Raw genomic sequence first — 15,478 nt, forward strand, 5'->3', positions numbered from 1 at the left:
CGGGCCTGCTCCGCTCCCACCCTCTGATATGAAACTCCGCATCCGGTCAGACACTTTACGAGGACATCGAGCCGTTTCACGTCTCTCGGCCTTGGCTAAATCCTGCCGGTTTTTATGGAGCGAGGGTGGCGGTACCGCTGGGGGGGACGGGGAGGGAAGGAGGCGCTTGTCTGCTTCTCCGAGCGCGGCGATGGAAATGTAACCAAACACCCAAAACTTGGTGGAAATGGAGCACATGTTGAATGACAGGTGTAAGGGGTGGCCCGCTAAATAGAGCGGATGATTTGAGCTTAAAGCGAGCATATCCACCTGGGTTTACAGCCGAAACCTGAATCCAAATATAATGGGCAGCGTCACCTAATGAGCTGCTTTGTTTTTCCACTTGATAAGAGTGTGCTACATGCTTGACGTCAAGGAGTTCATCACACAAGACACAGAACACATAGTTACAATCATCACATATTTATTGGTTGAGGATAGTTGCCCTTTTGTCCAAAGGGGATAAGTGATCGCTTAAAGAAGGTTTATGAAATTAAACCTCATACACATTTTTTTGTTTCAAAGGAAAATGAGGTTTATTTACTGTCAAGTAACATGTCATCATCACGCCTGTCCTGTTTTACCACTTCCTAAAAACTCTACGACAACATGGTTTCCACCTTAATGAGCTGCAGAGGCTTTCCGTGAGAGCGGTGTAAACAGTACAAAGTAATTTCTCAGTCAGATATAAGACACAAGAACTGGTAGGACCCTTTAAAAATAAATATACATACTACAGAACACAATTGAAAGATTGCAACTTGGTGTGTTTTCTGTAAAGCAGTGTGTCAGCAAACATCTCTCCACCCACAAGTACTACGGTTAAAAGAAGAGTCCCAGTTATTTCGCAGGGCGTGCGAGGGTCATAGGCGCCGCCGTTCCCTCTGGACTCCGGCTGTATTTCTTACAGGTGAGCGCCAGCAGCAGCAGCATGGGCAGGTGCCACAGGCTGCAGAAGAAGAGCTTGCGGGCGCTGTTGCGGTCCCCCTGGTAGTAGAAGCGGGCGGCAAGGTAGCTGATGTACAGGTTGATGGGTAAGGAGATGACGGGGAAGTTCCAGGTGGTGACGCCCAGAGCGGGCGCTAGCGTCGTCAGCGGGATCAGGCCCAGGCTGTGGCGCAGGGCCACTCGCTTGCACATGCCCGGGTGGGTGACGGACATCATGCGATAGCCGCCGCGTGAGTAGTCTTCCCTCAAGTTCCAGCTGAGAGCGTTGAAGTGCGGGAACTGCCAGGAGTAGAGGAAACCGCCCAGTACCAAAGCACCTGGGGGAGGGGGGGATGAAGGGATTCAAAATCAAATAAAATACCAGAGATTTTTTTTTTTAATAACTGTCCCAACTTTGAATACCAGGTGTCGCATTGCAATCATTTTAGGTTGTATCAAGACAAAATTCACTTGGCTTTTAGAAGACACATGTATGACTAATATCATCGTACAACGACCATTTTAAACCCAAACATTAAATGAAAATTCCCCGCTGGGTTTCTCTTGCCCTTTGCTTTTTACAGGAAACATCTTCTGGCTGACAGTAAATGTTAGCTTTGACTGAAAGCTGAAGATTAAAGGCACAGACAACTAAGAAAACTTTCACCTCTTTCTCTCCACCATGTCAACATTTATGTGGTCTACTGAGTCACTTGGTTTCACATCCTGTTGGGGGTTCAAACAGAAGAACAGAACTTACTGAGATCAATCATGTAAATGTCTTACTTTGCTTTAAAGGGACAGTATTATGTGTTTTCCAGCCACATAGTATAATTTCTTTGCACAAGCTTGGAGACTGCAGTTCGGAGGAGGAGCTTTGTCCTCTAAGGTGGCATTAGCCCCCCCCCCCCCCCCCCCCAAGAGGTTTGCACACAGCTGAGTGGTTGCCACGTGAGATTAAAGGGTCAATTCTTGTCAATTTTACATAAATTCGCCCCTTCAAGCAATTTTATGGGATAAATCTTTGAATTAATGAAGTGATGACTTCACAATAAAAATTCCACTGTGTTTAAATTCAGTTTAAATTCTTTGTTTTTAAAACCTTCATAAACAAAATGAAGGCTCAGTGTAAACATGTAGCATAAAACATTTTACGGTCAGTCCTGCACTTTATATTTTATATTTAGATTTATATTCATATTTTATACTGAATTTTATTTTAGAGTAACCTCACAACATTGGAAGCTCAAAACACTGTCCTGAGCCGTATGCAACGAAATTTCGTTCTGTATACACCCTGTGCATGCAAAATGACAATAAAGTCAGTCTAAGTCTAAAAATGACCGCCGGTTGTCTCAGCGATGTTGAACCACACATGACGCATTTGATACATCTTCTAAATGGCACACTTAAGTGCGGCTTAGCTGGAAGAAACATTTCTTCCATTTAGCAAAAAACAATGACCCTCTGGTTAAAACGAGAACTCTCGCAGCAATACTGAGGAAACAGCAAAGAATGCTTCTTTAAAAGCAGTCAAAGTCAAAAGAAAAAGCTGTTCGAAAAGTCATGAGGTGAAAGAATAGGTGTTACATTTGTGCTGGTCGTACCTGGATCCAGACTGCCTGTGGCAGCGCACCAACCCATCACAGGGGGTATTGCTCCAACCACCGCTCCCACCCAGGTGTTGATGATGCTGAGCCTCTTGAGCGGTGTGTAGCAGCAGGTGTACAGAAAGATGTTGAAGGCACCCAGGAACCCTGTTAAGGGGTTTACTGCCAGCGTGAGAAGAGCAACTCCAGGAATGCCACAGGCCAGAGCAAATGACACGGCATGCAGCGGGCTGATAAGAACACACACAAAAAAAAAGAAAAGAAAGAAAAACAAATCAGTTAAATCAGCAAGATAAACACGTACAAGACAAAAGCTTAAAAAGAAAAGTTAGATTACAGAGATTTGAGCTCAGGGAAGAGCCCATCGCTATCCTGGGAACTAAAGGATGATAAAGTTTCGCAAGCTTGTGGAAACACAAGATAAGACAACGAGAGCTGCACGAATTTAGCACTGACACAAACAGACCCACAGGGGCCAGGAGCCAGCATGGCTGCGTCTCAAAACGGGAGCTTAGGAGGAAATTCATCTGATAAGAGCTCATCAGGGATAAAAAGTGGCCTCGGCGAGATGAAGGAGCGTGTGCGCACGCCAGAGATCAAAACGAGCCGAGAAAAACCGCAGCAGCTCAGCCTGCTGGCTGGATGAAGACAACTTCCTCCTCCTCCTACTCCTAGTCAGCAGCAGCCATGGTAAGGCCTGGTTCAAATTCAGCACCAACTGATCCGTAAATTACAGAGAGGGGAGATTAAAATCTTGACCAAACGCAGGCCTCTTCTTCAAAAAGCAAACAGGGTCTTTATTTTGGTGTGGTTGCCACGCAGTGAGATAAGAGCATTAATGTGATCAGTGGTGTTGTGGCTGCTTTATGTGGCCTGAGGTGGAGCCGTTCAGGCTGCCTATGAGCTGTTGACAGCCCTCCTGTAGGCGGGCTCAGCTGGGGGTCGGGGAAGGAGGTGCGTCACATGGTCAGAGGTGGGTTTGCTGCCCACTGCTGACAGTATAGCAAAAAGAAGAAGAAGAAAAAAAAATCAGCATTTGAACATTGCATCAGGAGGGCAATGTTTAAAGCAGTGGTCGCCAGCTGGTTTGGCTCCAATTAAGGTCAGAAATTCAAACATGAAGCAAGAATACAGAAACAGGAAAACTTGTAAGATGTATACGTGGCAAAAAGCTACAAATTACTCTTAAGCTACATGCAAAGCAATTATAAAACTTTTTATAAATTTAATGCAATTAAAAAAGATGGGACAACACTAGACATTATAAATTGGCGTAAATTCGAACATATTTTTATGCAGGCTAAGTTTAGAAGCACAGATGGATTAGAAGCAACGGTTAGCCTAAAGTCAAGATGGAGAGTAAAACAAATCTGGGATGTTTCTTCAGAGTAAGATTTTAAGACTGCTTTGTTTGAGAAGAATTTCAAGATAAAAAATATGGCCCATATTCCTGCCATTGAGGAAAAGCAAAAAGGGTTTATGTTTTACACATTAGAGTGAAATTGATGGATGGACGGAAAGAAATAACTCTCAATAAATAAATGAATGTTTATCAATAAATTGACATGTCAATGGACACATGGACAGAAAGCCAGATGCACTGGTTTTGCACAGACAGTTGGATGAATGGATTGTTGGACAGATGTCTGTTTACAAAAAACAGGCTAAGAAGAAATCTGATTACACCAAATTATTTTTAGTAATTCATATCTATATCACTTAGACAATGGTAAAGAGAATTACGGTCATGCAACACAAATATTCTTCTTCCTTGCCTGTTCCAATGTGCAAGATAATTGAAGCAACTTCCACACTTCTTCTGACTTAGAGATTAAACCCATAAAATGTGGTGATTGAATGGCTTGTTTGACAGGAATATCAACCGACCCATATGCTCTCTGTCTTCACACATCATTGCATGTGGGACACAAAAGAGGAAAGGCTGATAGCTCAGATTCACAGACAGATAAACAAATAACTTCTCTTGTTAGAGGAAAGTTCAAAGAAAAACAGGTAATGTTTACACAAACAAAATATTTTACATGACCACCTGTAAGCACTGAAAATATCCACTTGTAAACCAACTGTCCATTAAGATTTTTCTGCAGATTACATAAATATGAGCTGCTTAGATATAACTTGACATATATCCAGTCCCTGGGAAAGATCTGTGGGTGAAAGGCAACACTACAGGTTTATAAAAGTGATCTTGCATCTAAACAAGAGAGTTGAGGGTTAGGGCACAACTAACTCCTCACATCTGTCTATTCCTTTTACAACACCCTAGTAAGTCAGCAAACAGCTATTCATCAGTCATCATTGCGAATCTAACTGCAAACACACCAGACATAGACATCAAACGCATTTTGGTCACAATTCACCACCAAACACTAAACAGAATCTGGGTGGCCTAGTCAAAACAAGGGTCCTCAGCTGCTGCATGTTACGCCTCCTACACACTGTTCCATTAAACAGGTGCATCTCCAAAAACAGAGAATATCATCGAAAATGTAATTTACTTCAGGTAATTGAAGATTTCAAATAGATTTTTTTTTTCATGTTATTTTGACAGTTTTCCAGCAGACAGCCGCAGACACCCTCCATAAGGAGAGTAAAAGACAATGTGATTGCGAAATAAAGTGATTTTTCATTGAGTGCTAAGTTTAAAAATAAAAAGTTAAGTGGACGGAAAAAGTGTGATAGTAAAAAGGTCCACAAGCCTTAAGAGGATTGTGGAGCAAAGCCCATTCAAGAGTCACTACAGACAAAAAGTATCAGGGCCATGGACAACAACTGTCACATTCCTTGTGCACAGCTACTCCTAAAAACCAGAAAAGAAATAATAAATAATAAAAAATAATCAATATTTCTATATGAACAACAAGGTTTTCTGATCGGCATCTATTGTTTTGGCAATGAACAAGACAGCTGGAGTTTGTTAATGAATGGACCTTTTCCCACCGCTTTTTATGATACATTGTAACTAGCTAACATTTATTGTAGTCGATTTAGTTCTTCCAGATATGGACATTGTGCACTAATCCAACAACAGTAAATTTGCAATATATTATGCAGTCCTGGGCCAGTGTGATGTTTCCACATTGATGATGATTTAAGAAAGTTTGTCATCTGCTGGTGTTGGTCCACTGTTTAATTTTGGGGGTTTTTTTAAAACCAAGTTCAAAGTCAGTCTATTAGGAAACTGAAGAACATTTTATGCTTCCCTCTACTAACAAGCTTTATGGAAATAATGATTTTCTTGCAGGACTTGGTGCCAGTTCACACTGCCAAAAGTTTCAGTATCTGCTTTACTGACCATGTATTGCTTGATGATGACGAAAGACACAAGCTACGTACCAACCGCACGCCTCCATGCCAAACTGCATCGATGAAGTAATTCATGCAAAAGGAGTCCTGACCAAATATTGAGTGAATACAGTACAAGGACATATTTTTCTGTGGGCTATGAATTTTTGGGGATAATTTGCCAATTATTCTAATTGTCTGAGGTACAGAATTTTTGTATTTCCATTAACAGTAATCTAATTAAGCTAATTAAAAATGTTTCAGTTATGTTAATCCTAAAGGACTGATAATAAACATTAGTTCCTCGAAAGGCTAAAGATCTACAATAACACGGTATTTAGCAGAAGCTGCTGCTAAAAGCGCTAAATTAAATTCAAATTATTTCTGCCTTTGAATGTCGACAACCTTTGAGCACTAATTAAATGTTGACATTATATTTGACATGTTCTATAACGCCTTTAGATATTGTGTTTATGTTTGTATCTTGGGTCTCTACTGTCAGTGTTTTATTTTGTTTCTTGTTTTAAATAAAGTTAATGAGGGAAAAAACAGAGAACATGATGAGAAAAGAAGGAGCTGCTGCGTAAATAGTCTTCAACCACTTCAAAATAAGAGCCTGAATATGAACGTCTAACTACTTCGATAGATAATCAAAACATCAATGTAGATGACAAACTTTTTTCAACTAAAAGCTTACAAAACAGCCAAGAAAATTTGCACTTTTGAATGTATCTAGAAAAATATATATTTAGGGGAAGCCAAGTGCACAAAATGTTTTCAAAGTTAGCAAAAGCGCTAAAGTGCTAAATGTAAAATTAACGAACAGAGTACAGGGGAAAAACTCCTAAAACTTATCAGAGGGTGTGAAATGATTAGAATATGAGTTTAACTCGTTGAGTTAAATTACTGAGACAAAATAACTTTCCAATGATATTTTGATGCATTGAGATACACCTGTACATTTTAAGAGAATACAAGAAATAAAGGTAAAAAGAAGCAGAAGTAAAATGTGAAAAAAATAGAGAAATAAGTACCTGATCTGTCCTCTGACGAGGGGACGGTTCTTTGTTCGGTTCATGTTGGAGTCAAAGGGCACCTCAAAGTACTGTGACAGACATAACAAAAAGGCATGTTAATGATGAAGACAAATAAACAAATGTTATTCTCCTTAAAGTACAAGACGTGAGGGACAACTAAAGTGAATTTTGTGCTATAGCATTTATCAGTTTTGGCTGTTTAGGAATTCTTACATACAAGACACCTGCAAAGATACACATGTGGCTTAGAAAAGAACTCTAACATTTTTTTTTTGCCTCATACAAATGCAAATATGTATGAAGTCAGGAATGGAAAAACTCAGCTGCCATGGCTTCTTTTTTTCTCAGCATGCAACAGATATTGCTCTACTTGCTTTGTACAGAAATGTCAGTCAGTGATTTGGTATGGCAACAATTACTGTACCACACATTAGAAACACAGCGAAAAAAAAACAAAAAAACATTGGTTGCTTTTTAAAAAGTCAAACATGGTCAAAGTCAAGTGATCATCCTGGCGAGTAAATAAATTTGAGGTGCAAGGTGGAAGCAGTGAGCTGTTGGTGGAGGTGGAGGACGGGGAGTTGAAGGACTGTTCTGGGATACAACTTTGTAAAAACTACGTATACGCCTGTTTTATGATCTGCTCTGGAGGAGTGAGCTTCAAAGAGCTCCCATGAGACTGGCAATGTGTGACTAAAACGCAAACATATGGGGTGCTTAAAGACAGGAACTGGCTAATCTTTGAATGTGTGGAAACACACCTTCTTCGATTGAGGCCTTCGACTAATGAACAAAACAGATAAAGCGCTGCCAGTACAGAACTGTGGGATGCATCGCTTCTGTTTATGGTTTCACTAAAATATTTAACAGACAATTTGCCCTTATTTTACTTTAAGAGTCCTCAGAATTCCTCTTCTAAAAAGTACTTCAGGCCCTGGTGGGATCCACATCAATTGACACACAGTTTAACTTTTAAGAACCTTATTATGTTGTGGATGTAGTATTTGCATGAAGCATAACATATCTTAAAAAATAACTGTGAAAGAGCCAAAATTTAGGTTTGAACTTTACCTAAGCCCCTCCAAAACCTTCAATTTGTTCTTTTTGTTCATTCGGAGGTGGCAATGTTCACCTGAAATCCTGAGTTATTTTAAGGCCACATATTGTGGAAGGCACACCTTCTAAAAGAGTTTTCCTTTAATAAATAAAATGCTAATTTTGTATTTTCCAAAGTTATCTTTTTTGGATATAATTTTTGATGACCTTAGATGTCTAATTGTGACAGAAAAGCAAAAACAGAACAAATCAGCAAGGGGACAAATTCTTTTTCACAGCGCTGTAGAACAATTAAGGCAAAAAAAAAGAATAAAAAAAAAAGATTAAAAAATAGAAAATAAATGGATAATAGTACATGCTTGGAAGAGGTTTAGTGGAGGTTAAGCTAACATGTTAAATATATATCCTGGCAATGAATCTGTCAGCTTTAATATTACTGACATTTCTGACTTTAAACGTATCATCAAATGACAAACGTATTGGGGGAAAAAAATGTTAAGAAAGATGGAACTTTGCAATAGAACCAAAAATGGTCAAATATTCCTTTTTGGCTGAAGGTGGCGCAGCAGAAAGACTTAAACAGTACACACAGATTTAAAAATAGAAAGTGCAAAAAAGCTCTTTTCCTCAAGGTCCGGCTTTATATGAGTCCACAGGGTCTGACGCACAGCTGTGGCTGAGAGGCTGTCGGACCCCGGAGCCCAGACTGAGGTGTTAATTCTATTTCCTGGGTCAGGAAATGCGTCAAGAGGTCAGGGGCCGCATGAGAGAGAAATGCACTTTGCGGCCAGGCGAGAGAAAAGCCACGCAGAGCTGAGCCAGGCCTCAAATAGGGCCTAGGGCCAAGCTTGATGCTGCAGCCCAGCTCACATAAAACGGATCCATGGTTTTCCAAAAACATTATTGTAACTTTTTCTTTTTAAATGGCAAACATATTCCTTGTTTAAAACAGTTCTCATGCATAGTAAAATAATAATAATTATTATTATAATAATAATAATTATAATTATTATTATTATTATTATTATCATTATTATAAACAGTTTAGGGAAATCCCATCAACATGTTTGCCATCATTTGGATGGTTGTCATGCTTGTTGTCAGATGATGATTTAACGTGAGCGCGGGTCACTCTGTCGGCCCCCCTGGGTGCAACATGCTGTCGTTTCACAGAACGCCCGGCCCCGCTCTGGTTCGGTCTTGCAGCTCTGCCGGTTGCCGTACAATTCCTCATCTGGTTCACATCAGCGGCCCTCTAAACCAGTGTGATTAGCCTCCATCCCGAAACACACACACACACACGCACACGCACACACACACAGAGCACTGCCATGTGTTACAGTGACGGCAATGAAATAATTGGCCCACTTGTGTTTGGTGTGCATGCATAGGCGCTACTAAGGGTAAGTCCAGAGGCTGCAGCAAGTCTTCTGTCGCTTTAAGTCGCGATAACTTGACTTTGTAATTAACTGAGGGAGGTCAACGGGTATGACTTAGAGCTGTAATGTTAGAGCACAGAAGAACATTTATTTACAATGACATTGCTACAGAAAGACATTATTCTAATGCCTACTGAGGTGACACTAATACTTTAAAAGATTTCCTCTTAATAAAAGCAGTTAGTAGAAGCTCTACAAAGGACCCACAATTTGTACTCCCCTTAAAAAGTCATTGTGATTTTAAAAACGAGCATTAGAAAATGATAATAAAATTAATCTACATCGAATGCACAAAAATATATACGTATCTGTAAGGTGGAACATCTCACTGTTCATATCTGCTCTTAGTACTTTGCAAATGTTCTTCAAATTTATCAAGTAAAAATCTATAGACAATATGACCTGTAAGATTTAGTTCAGGAGTGCAAAAGTTTAATTTCTAATCTTTAGGGGTTTTTTTAGTAGACAGTTCAGGACTAAAACTGACAGACATTTGGAGCTTTTCATATTTCCATTTACCTCGACAAAGCCCCCGGCTCCATCAGAAGAAAAAAACGCCACAGCATGATGCTGTCACTGCAATCTTCCAGTGCAGATTTGGTGTTATCAAACATTTTCCCCACACGGTTTTAGGAGATTTTAGTTAGGCCAACTTTAGAATGTGGTTTAAAGGGGAGAATTCAGAAGATTATTGTCACATGTGGAACACAACCACTCCTCGTTTCTCCCTCAGTGTTGCTGTTTGCCTCTTGTCAGCTTCAACCGTTTCAGTTTTTTTCTATTTAAAACTTTTTCTGTTTGTTCACTACTTTACTTTGTAACCTCTGTGCAAAATTTGGCTTTAACTAAAGGTTTCAGACATCTTTACAAGACCACTTAAACTTTATTTCAGCTTCATCATCTGATATCCTATAATTAAAAGACAGATGTTAACTCTGAAGGCTGTAACTAAACCAAGAGATACTAAAAAGAGTAACTAAAAAGAGTAACTAAAAAGAGTTACTATCATGAATCTACACACTTATCCAAAAAGGCTCTTCTTTTAATCAACATGTTTTCCTCTGATGGATAAGTTTACTCTTTAGTTGAATTATCCATCCATATGAAGATATAGTACGTTAAAAAGTGGTATCTCTTACATCACAAACACTTGATGTTTCATCAGGGATTTGAAGATCTTAGATTCATTTTAATAGGGGCTTCATATGGATGGATAATGTAGAAATCTTGAGTTAATTAAAGGTAAAGCAACACACCCATGTTAAAGCCAAAAATTACTTAAAAAATTGGTTTAAGGTTAAGATTAGTTGTTTCATCCTGAAGTCATTTGGCTTAAATTACAAACCTAATTGAGAATATTGGCTACTGCTTGTTTTAAGGCAACCAGAGTTCATTAATCATTTACTTTATGGTAGTCCAAAAATAATGCTGAACATTATCCCTATAATTCTCTTAAAAACTCAATTAATCAGTACCAGCTTATTGTTTTTGAAACGTCAAACATCTACATAAAAAAAACCCCCCAAAAAAACGGAAGTTGGGGAGGGACAACTGCTGTTTTCAATTATGAACACAAACGACCACACAAAACCCCTAATTGTAGGGAAAATTATTGGCCAGATGATAAGGACGGAAAACAGAGGAGACCAAAGCAAGGAGTGAGGTAGAGGGGGTGTTCTGTTACCAGAGCCTCCGAGTTATCAAAGAAGGAGCGTGATTCAATGCCAACCACCAGGTCTAAATTGACAACAGACTGCAGGATGCCTTTCTAGTTTTTTCATGCGCAATGAAGCAGCTCTGCATCAGGAGATAATTTATGGGGGATCTACAAAGTGATTTATGTTTGATTAAAATATGAGAAACCCACCATTAAATAAAAGAGGAAGTGAGGCGAGGCCAGAGAGGAGCAGTTGAGTAACAACAATCTTTTTACTGTTTACTTGAGCGGCAAGAGTGCAACTAAACACAGGAACCAGGCAACAGATCTAACTAAGCAGCTGTAAACCTTTGACTCACAGAAACATCAGCTGGCCTAAACACCGTCTGCCTCTCCATGGCTCTGCTGAGGGAACCCCAGGTGCACGGGCTAAAACCAACAACCACAAGTCATCACCTGTCAGGATGTCACCTGTTTGCGCACTCAAAACATCCACCGGAGCGAGTGGTGCTCTGTTGCACGCGAGGCAAATCTACAAAACCTGCATAAGAGAAACGAATCTGAAAGGCGTCACTTCAAGTCTAAACGGGTGAAATGCCTCTGATCCAAACAAGAAGCAAAAGCTTGTCTTAGAAGCCTGATTTCTGGTTCTGGAATAAATATATCTATATAGATATAGATATATATCTATATCTATATATCTATCTATATATATAGCTATATATATATTACAGTAAGAAAAAAAAGAAAAGCAACAGAAAACAAAAATATGATACATAAAAGTCAGTGCACATACACAAACAATGCTTTACAGGCCAAAGGCTATTTATGTTCTGCTGAACGGTTCGTGAAAGAAAACCTGTTCTAGGTATGTGAACAATGTCAAGATTGCAAGTCATGCCACCAAAAAAACGTTTCGATGTTCAAGATAGTTATTAAACTGTTAGCATGAACTGAAGTGCATATTCAGGTGATGAAATGAGAGTCATTAAAAAACAGGAAAGCCGGGAAATGTGAGGACAGTTCAAAGCAGACGAATGTTGGCTTATTGTACATTTGAAGGTATTCACACTCCTGGGACATTTTGACATTTTCCCCCCCATCTTGCCACCCAAAAAGCCAATGTATTTCATAGGGATTTTGTGTGACACTTCTAGATAATTGGAAACAGGTTTTATTTAGGTAGCAACAGAGGAAAGGAGGACAAATCCAAATCTACAGGACACTTTTGAAAACCATGCATCGATAGCTTTTCAGCAAGATCGATCATACACAAGGCCCCCAAGATAGATTAAAGACTATGGTTACAGAAGCACAGGAATGAGATGTCCTTGATTTTTGAATAACTAGGGTGGAACGAGACAAAAACAGGAACAGACCTGATCAAATTCATATCACTTCATTTCTGTCTCAGAAAAACATTAATATTTAGATCATGCCATTTACAAGCAGAGGTGAAAGATAAGCCCTCCATCTGTGCCTGAAATGATACATATGGCTACTAGCAGATGTGTTTGGGACTCGTTGCCCTCTATGATCTCCTGGTGTGATGAAATGAAAGGGGAGAACCTCATCTGGTTAGTAATGAAAAGCTGAAAAATTCTCTGTCTAATTCAAGACTCTAAATCAAAGAGGTTTACTAAAAAACAAAACCAAATAGCCTACCATGTGATCAAAACATCTTAAAGTCACACTTGGGAATGCCTTTTGAGTTAGAATATAAGACATTTAACTTCCGACCTCAAAAAGTGACTTTTTTTTTTTGTTCTTGTCACTTTTGTAAGCACCTGAGCTCCACAATCCTGCTGCTTTACAACACTGTTTTCATTTTATTCCTCCTTTACAGGCCTCGTTTTACACAGTGCAGTACTTTGTCTTGCCAAAGAGTGGATCACGTCTCGCTTTCAGCTGTGTGTTGAACTCAAACCTCTTCTAGCACTCTTTAAAGTGGTCTGTGCGGGAAGAGTTGGCAGCGGTTCAGCTGGCACGGCCTCGCTCCTGATTAATGGGCTGAGTGCAGGACAGTGAAGTGCTAAACTGTCCTCATGTTAATCAGCCAATTAATGCTCAGCAGAGCCGCGTTGCCTCTGCCCTGAAGATAATCTGTTCCCTTGGAGATACGGACAGGAAAAGGAAAAGCAGAGGAGTGCTAGAAAGCAGTTTTAAAATAAACAACCACATTAAAAAAAATCTTAAAAGGGAGAAGATGATAGAGGACTCATAACATTTTGACCCGAGCAAAGGAGAGATTGCCAGCAAGAGCTTTATCTCTATTAATACCTTCAACAAAAGATAAATGATGGTAATTTGTATTCAATTGATGTGGAGCTCAGTCTCAAGCTGTGAGGCAAAGCTTAGGTCATGGTTTTGATCTGATCTGCTAAATTCCTTTTTTTTATTCTTTATGCGTTCCTATGACAAGACCACAGTGCCTCCTAGTGTGAGGGAAGACTCAGATTACAAACAAAAGAAAAAAGCTTGACAAGATATTTAAGCCATTTGTTCTCTGCATTGAGATGATGTAACACAATCTGATGGGTTTTTTTTTTTAAAGCTCTGTTAAAACCACACAGCCTGTCCTAAGACTGGAAGAAATAGACAAACTCAAAGTGGCAAAAATTATAAGTTCACTGAAAAGGTACAAAGCTAAATACGTTGACAGTTAAGATAATCACACTGAATTAACATTTTCTTTTAAGGCATCTGCCTGGGAAGTGGAGTAAGTTCTGTCATTGAACGCAATGATGAAAGTGAGACATCACGCCATTAACCAACGAGGGTACGTCTGGCTATATTTAAGGTAGTAAAGATGTGGGGAAAAATGCAACCCTTACTCCATAAGGGCAGTGGTGTCTGTGCTGTCTTTTTAGACTCGGAGAGGCATTTGATACTGTCATCATGGTCGAGTTGTCCCGACTGACTGCCAGTAGAGGTCCCACAAGGCTCTGTTCCCAGACCACTAATTTTAGGACCTTTTTTATCAGACGTCTGCACAAAAGTTAAAAACAAAATGTATGCTCTTGATGCATGTACAAAAGTTGTCCAACAAGCATCTTTATTCTCACATCGGTTCTCACGCCAACTGATTTTCACACGTTGATATTACTCTGAATTCAATCTTATTGTTCATAAGTCGGATCAAAACCATTACATTTTACAGTTTAGCACCAGCTTTAACAGTGTTCTTTATATTCTGTTTTTATTAAAACTTACACTTTTGTTAGGGACTTTTTTTCTTATTGATTCAGTTTTAGTAGGTTGAAGGCTGCTGGTTTCTTGGTATAATGTATCTTTTATTTCATTCTTTTATGGTTTGATACCATAAAAGCATGGTGACTAAAGCTGGCAGATTAACATGGTCTAAGTAGGTTCATTACTGTACACTGTTCCTTTTCAAAATAATTGAATAAAAAAAGACGGAAATGTTTGCAGAAAAAAACTGGGTATCGTTTACCACAGAATCAGACACTACATCATGTTGGCTCAGACAATCACTTTAACTTTACTAAACATATAAACTGTGCAAACAGCATTAATATCCATGGAATGACCTTCCGTATCTCCAGACTGAGTCTGATAAGTTAATTTCTGGCCTAATGAGGCTATTTCTTAGCCATTTCTGATTGCCTTTAGTTGTGCACACAGTTGACCGCTTTCTATTCAGTCACACAAGCTGAGGGAAAACATATCTGCAAAAGCTGAGCAAGTAGAATTAGGCACCCTCTTTGTGTGTGTGGTCACTTGTTGAAAGAGAAATAAACAGTCCTTTCCGCCATGAGGGGGTCATTTTGCAAATAACTGTGAGGGTGTGACTGACATGACGTGAAGTTTGAAAGCCTCTCTACAGTTGAAACAAAGGCCTGAGCATGACCATGTGTATGTTTGAGAGAATGTGAGTGTTTACATTTTCAATCTGCAGCTGTGTCTGACCACAAGCAGCCTGGAAGCAGAGGGGAATGCATATGAGTCAGCCTCAATAGTGCTCCGATATGGCTAGTCTGGAAGATCTGGAAGAAATTCAACATTGGAAGAAAGACAGGATGCCTATGAAGTCCTTCACTGTTCACCAAAACATGACAGCAGCCGTCAGCACCTCTGGTAGATTTGTATTCCAAGCAATGACCCATGGATAAAATCTTTCCTTCGTTTGGACAAGCTCATTCAACAAGCCAATCAAATCAAAAATGAAGAGGACCTCAGAGGAAGAAGTTCAGATTTCTTAAAGTCTGTGTGTCACTCATTTACCCTCAACAGCAAATTTCACTTGTGGATAAAAGTCATCTGGATTTCGTGAGCAGTTTATTAGTCACTGTTAATTTTAACATGCTTCTTTAATAAAACGGAAAATTAAAAACAAGTAAAAACAGCTTTCAGTCAAAGTTTCAAACTCATTTTGTTTTGTTTTTT

At 39.4% G+C, this 15,478-nt stretch overlaps 1 protein-coding gene across 1 annotated transcript in view; it reads right to left on the bottom strand.

The window, feature by feature from the left end:
- Nucleotides 1-443: 443 nt before the first annotated feature.
- cox10 (cytochrome c oxidase assembly factor heme A:farnesyltransferase COX10) overlaps nucleotides 444-15,478 on the bottom strand; it is a 32,371-nt gene continuing 17,336 nt past the window's right edge. Inside the window, exons 5-7 of the mRNA XM_028029750.1 lie at nucleotides 6,917-6,987; nucleotides 2,574-2,806; nucleotides 444-1,304 (exon numbers count right to left, since the gene is read on the bottom strand). Coding sequence (XP_027885551.1) covers nucleotides 880-1,304; nucleotides 2,574-2,806; nucleotides 6,917-6,987 — 729 coding nt within the window. The 3' untranslated portion in view covers nucleotides 444-879. The remainder of the gene's footprint in view (nucleotides 1,305-2,573; nucleotides 2,807-6,916; nucleotides 6,988-15,478) is intronic.

The sequence above is a fragment of the Xiphophorus couchianus genome, chromosome 10 (assembly GCF_001444195.1).
Source record: "Xiphophorus couchianus chromosome 10, X_couchianus-1.0, whole genome shotgun sequence".
In the NCBI taxonomy this organism is placed as follows: domain Eukaryota; kingdom Metazoa; phylum Chordata; class Actinopteri; order Cyprinodontiformes; family Poeciliidae; genus Xiphophorus; species Xiphophorus couchianus.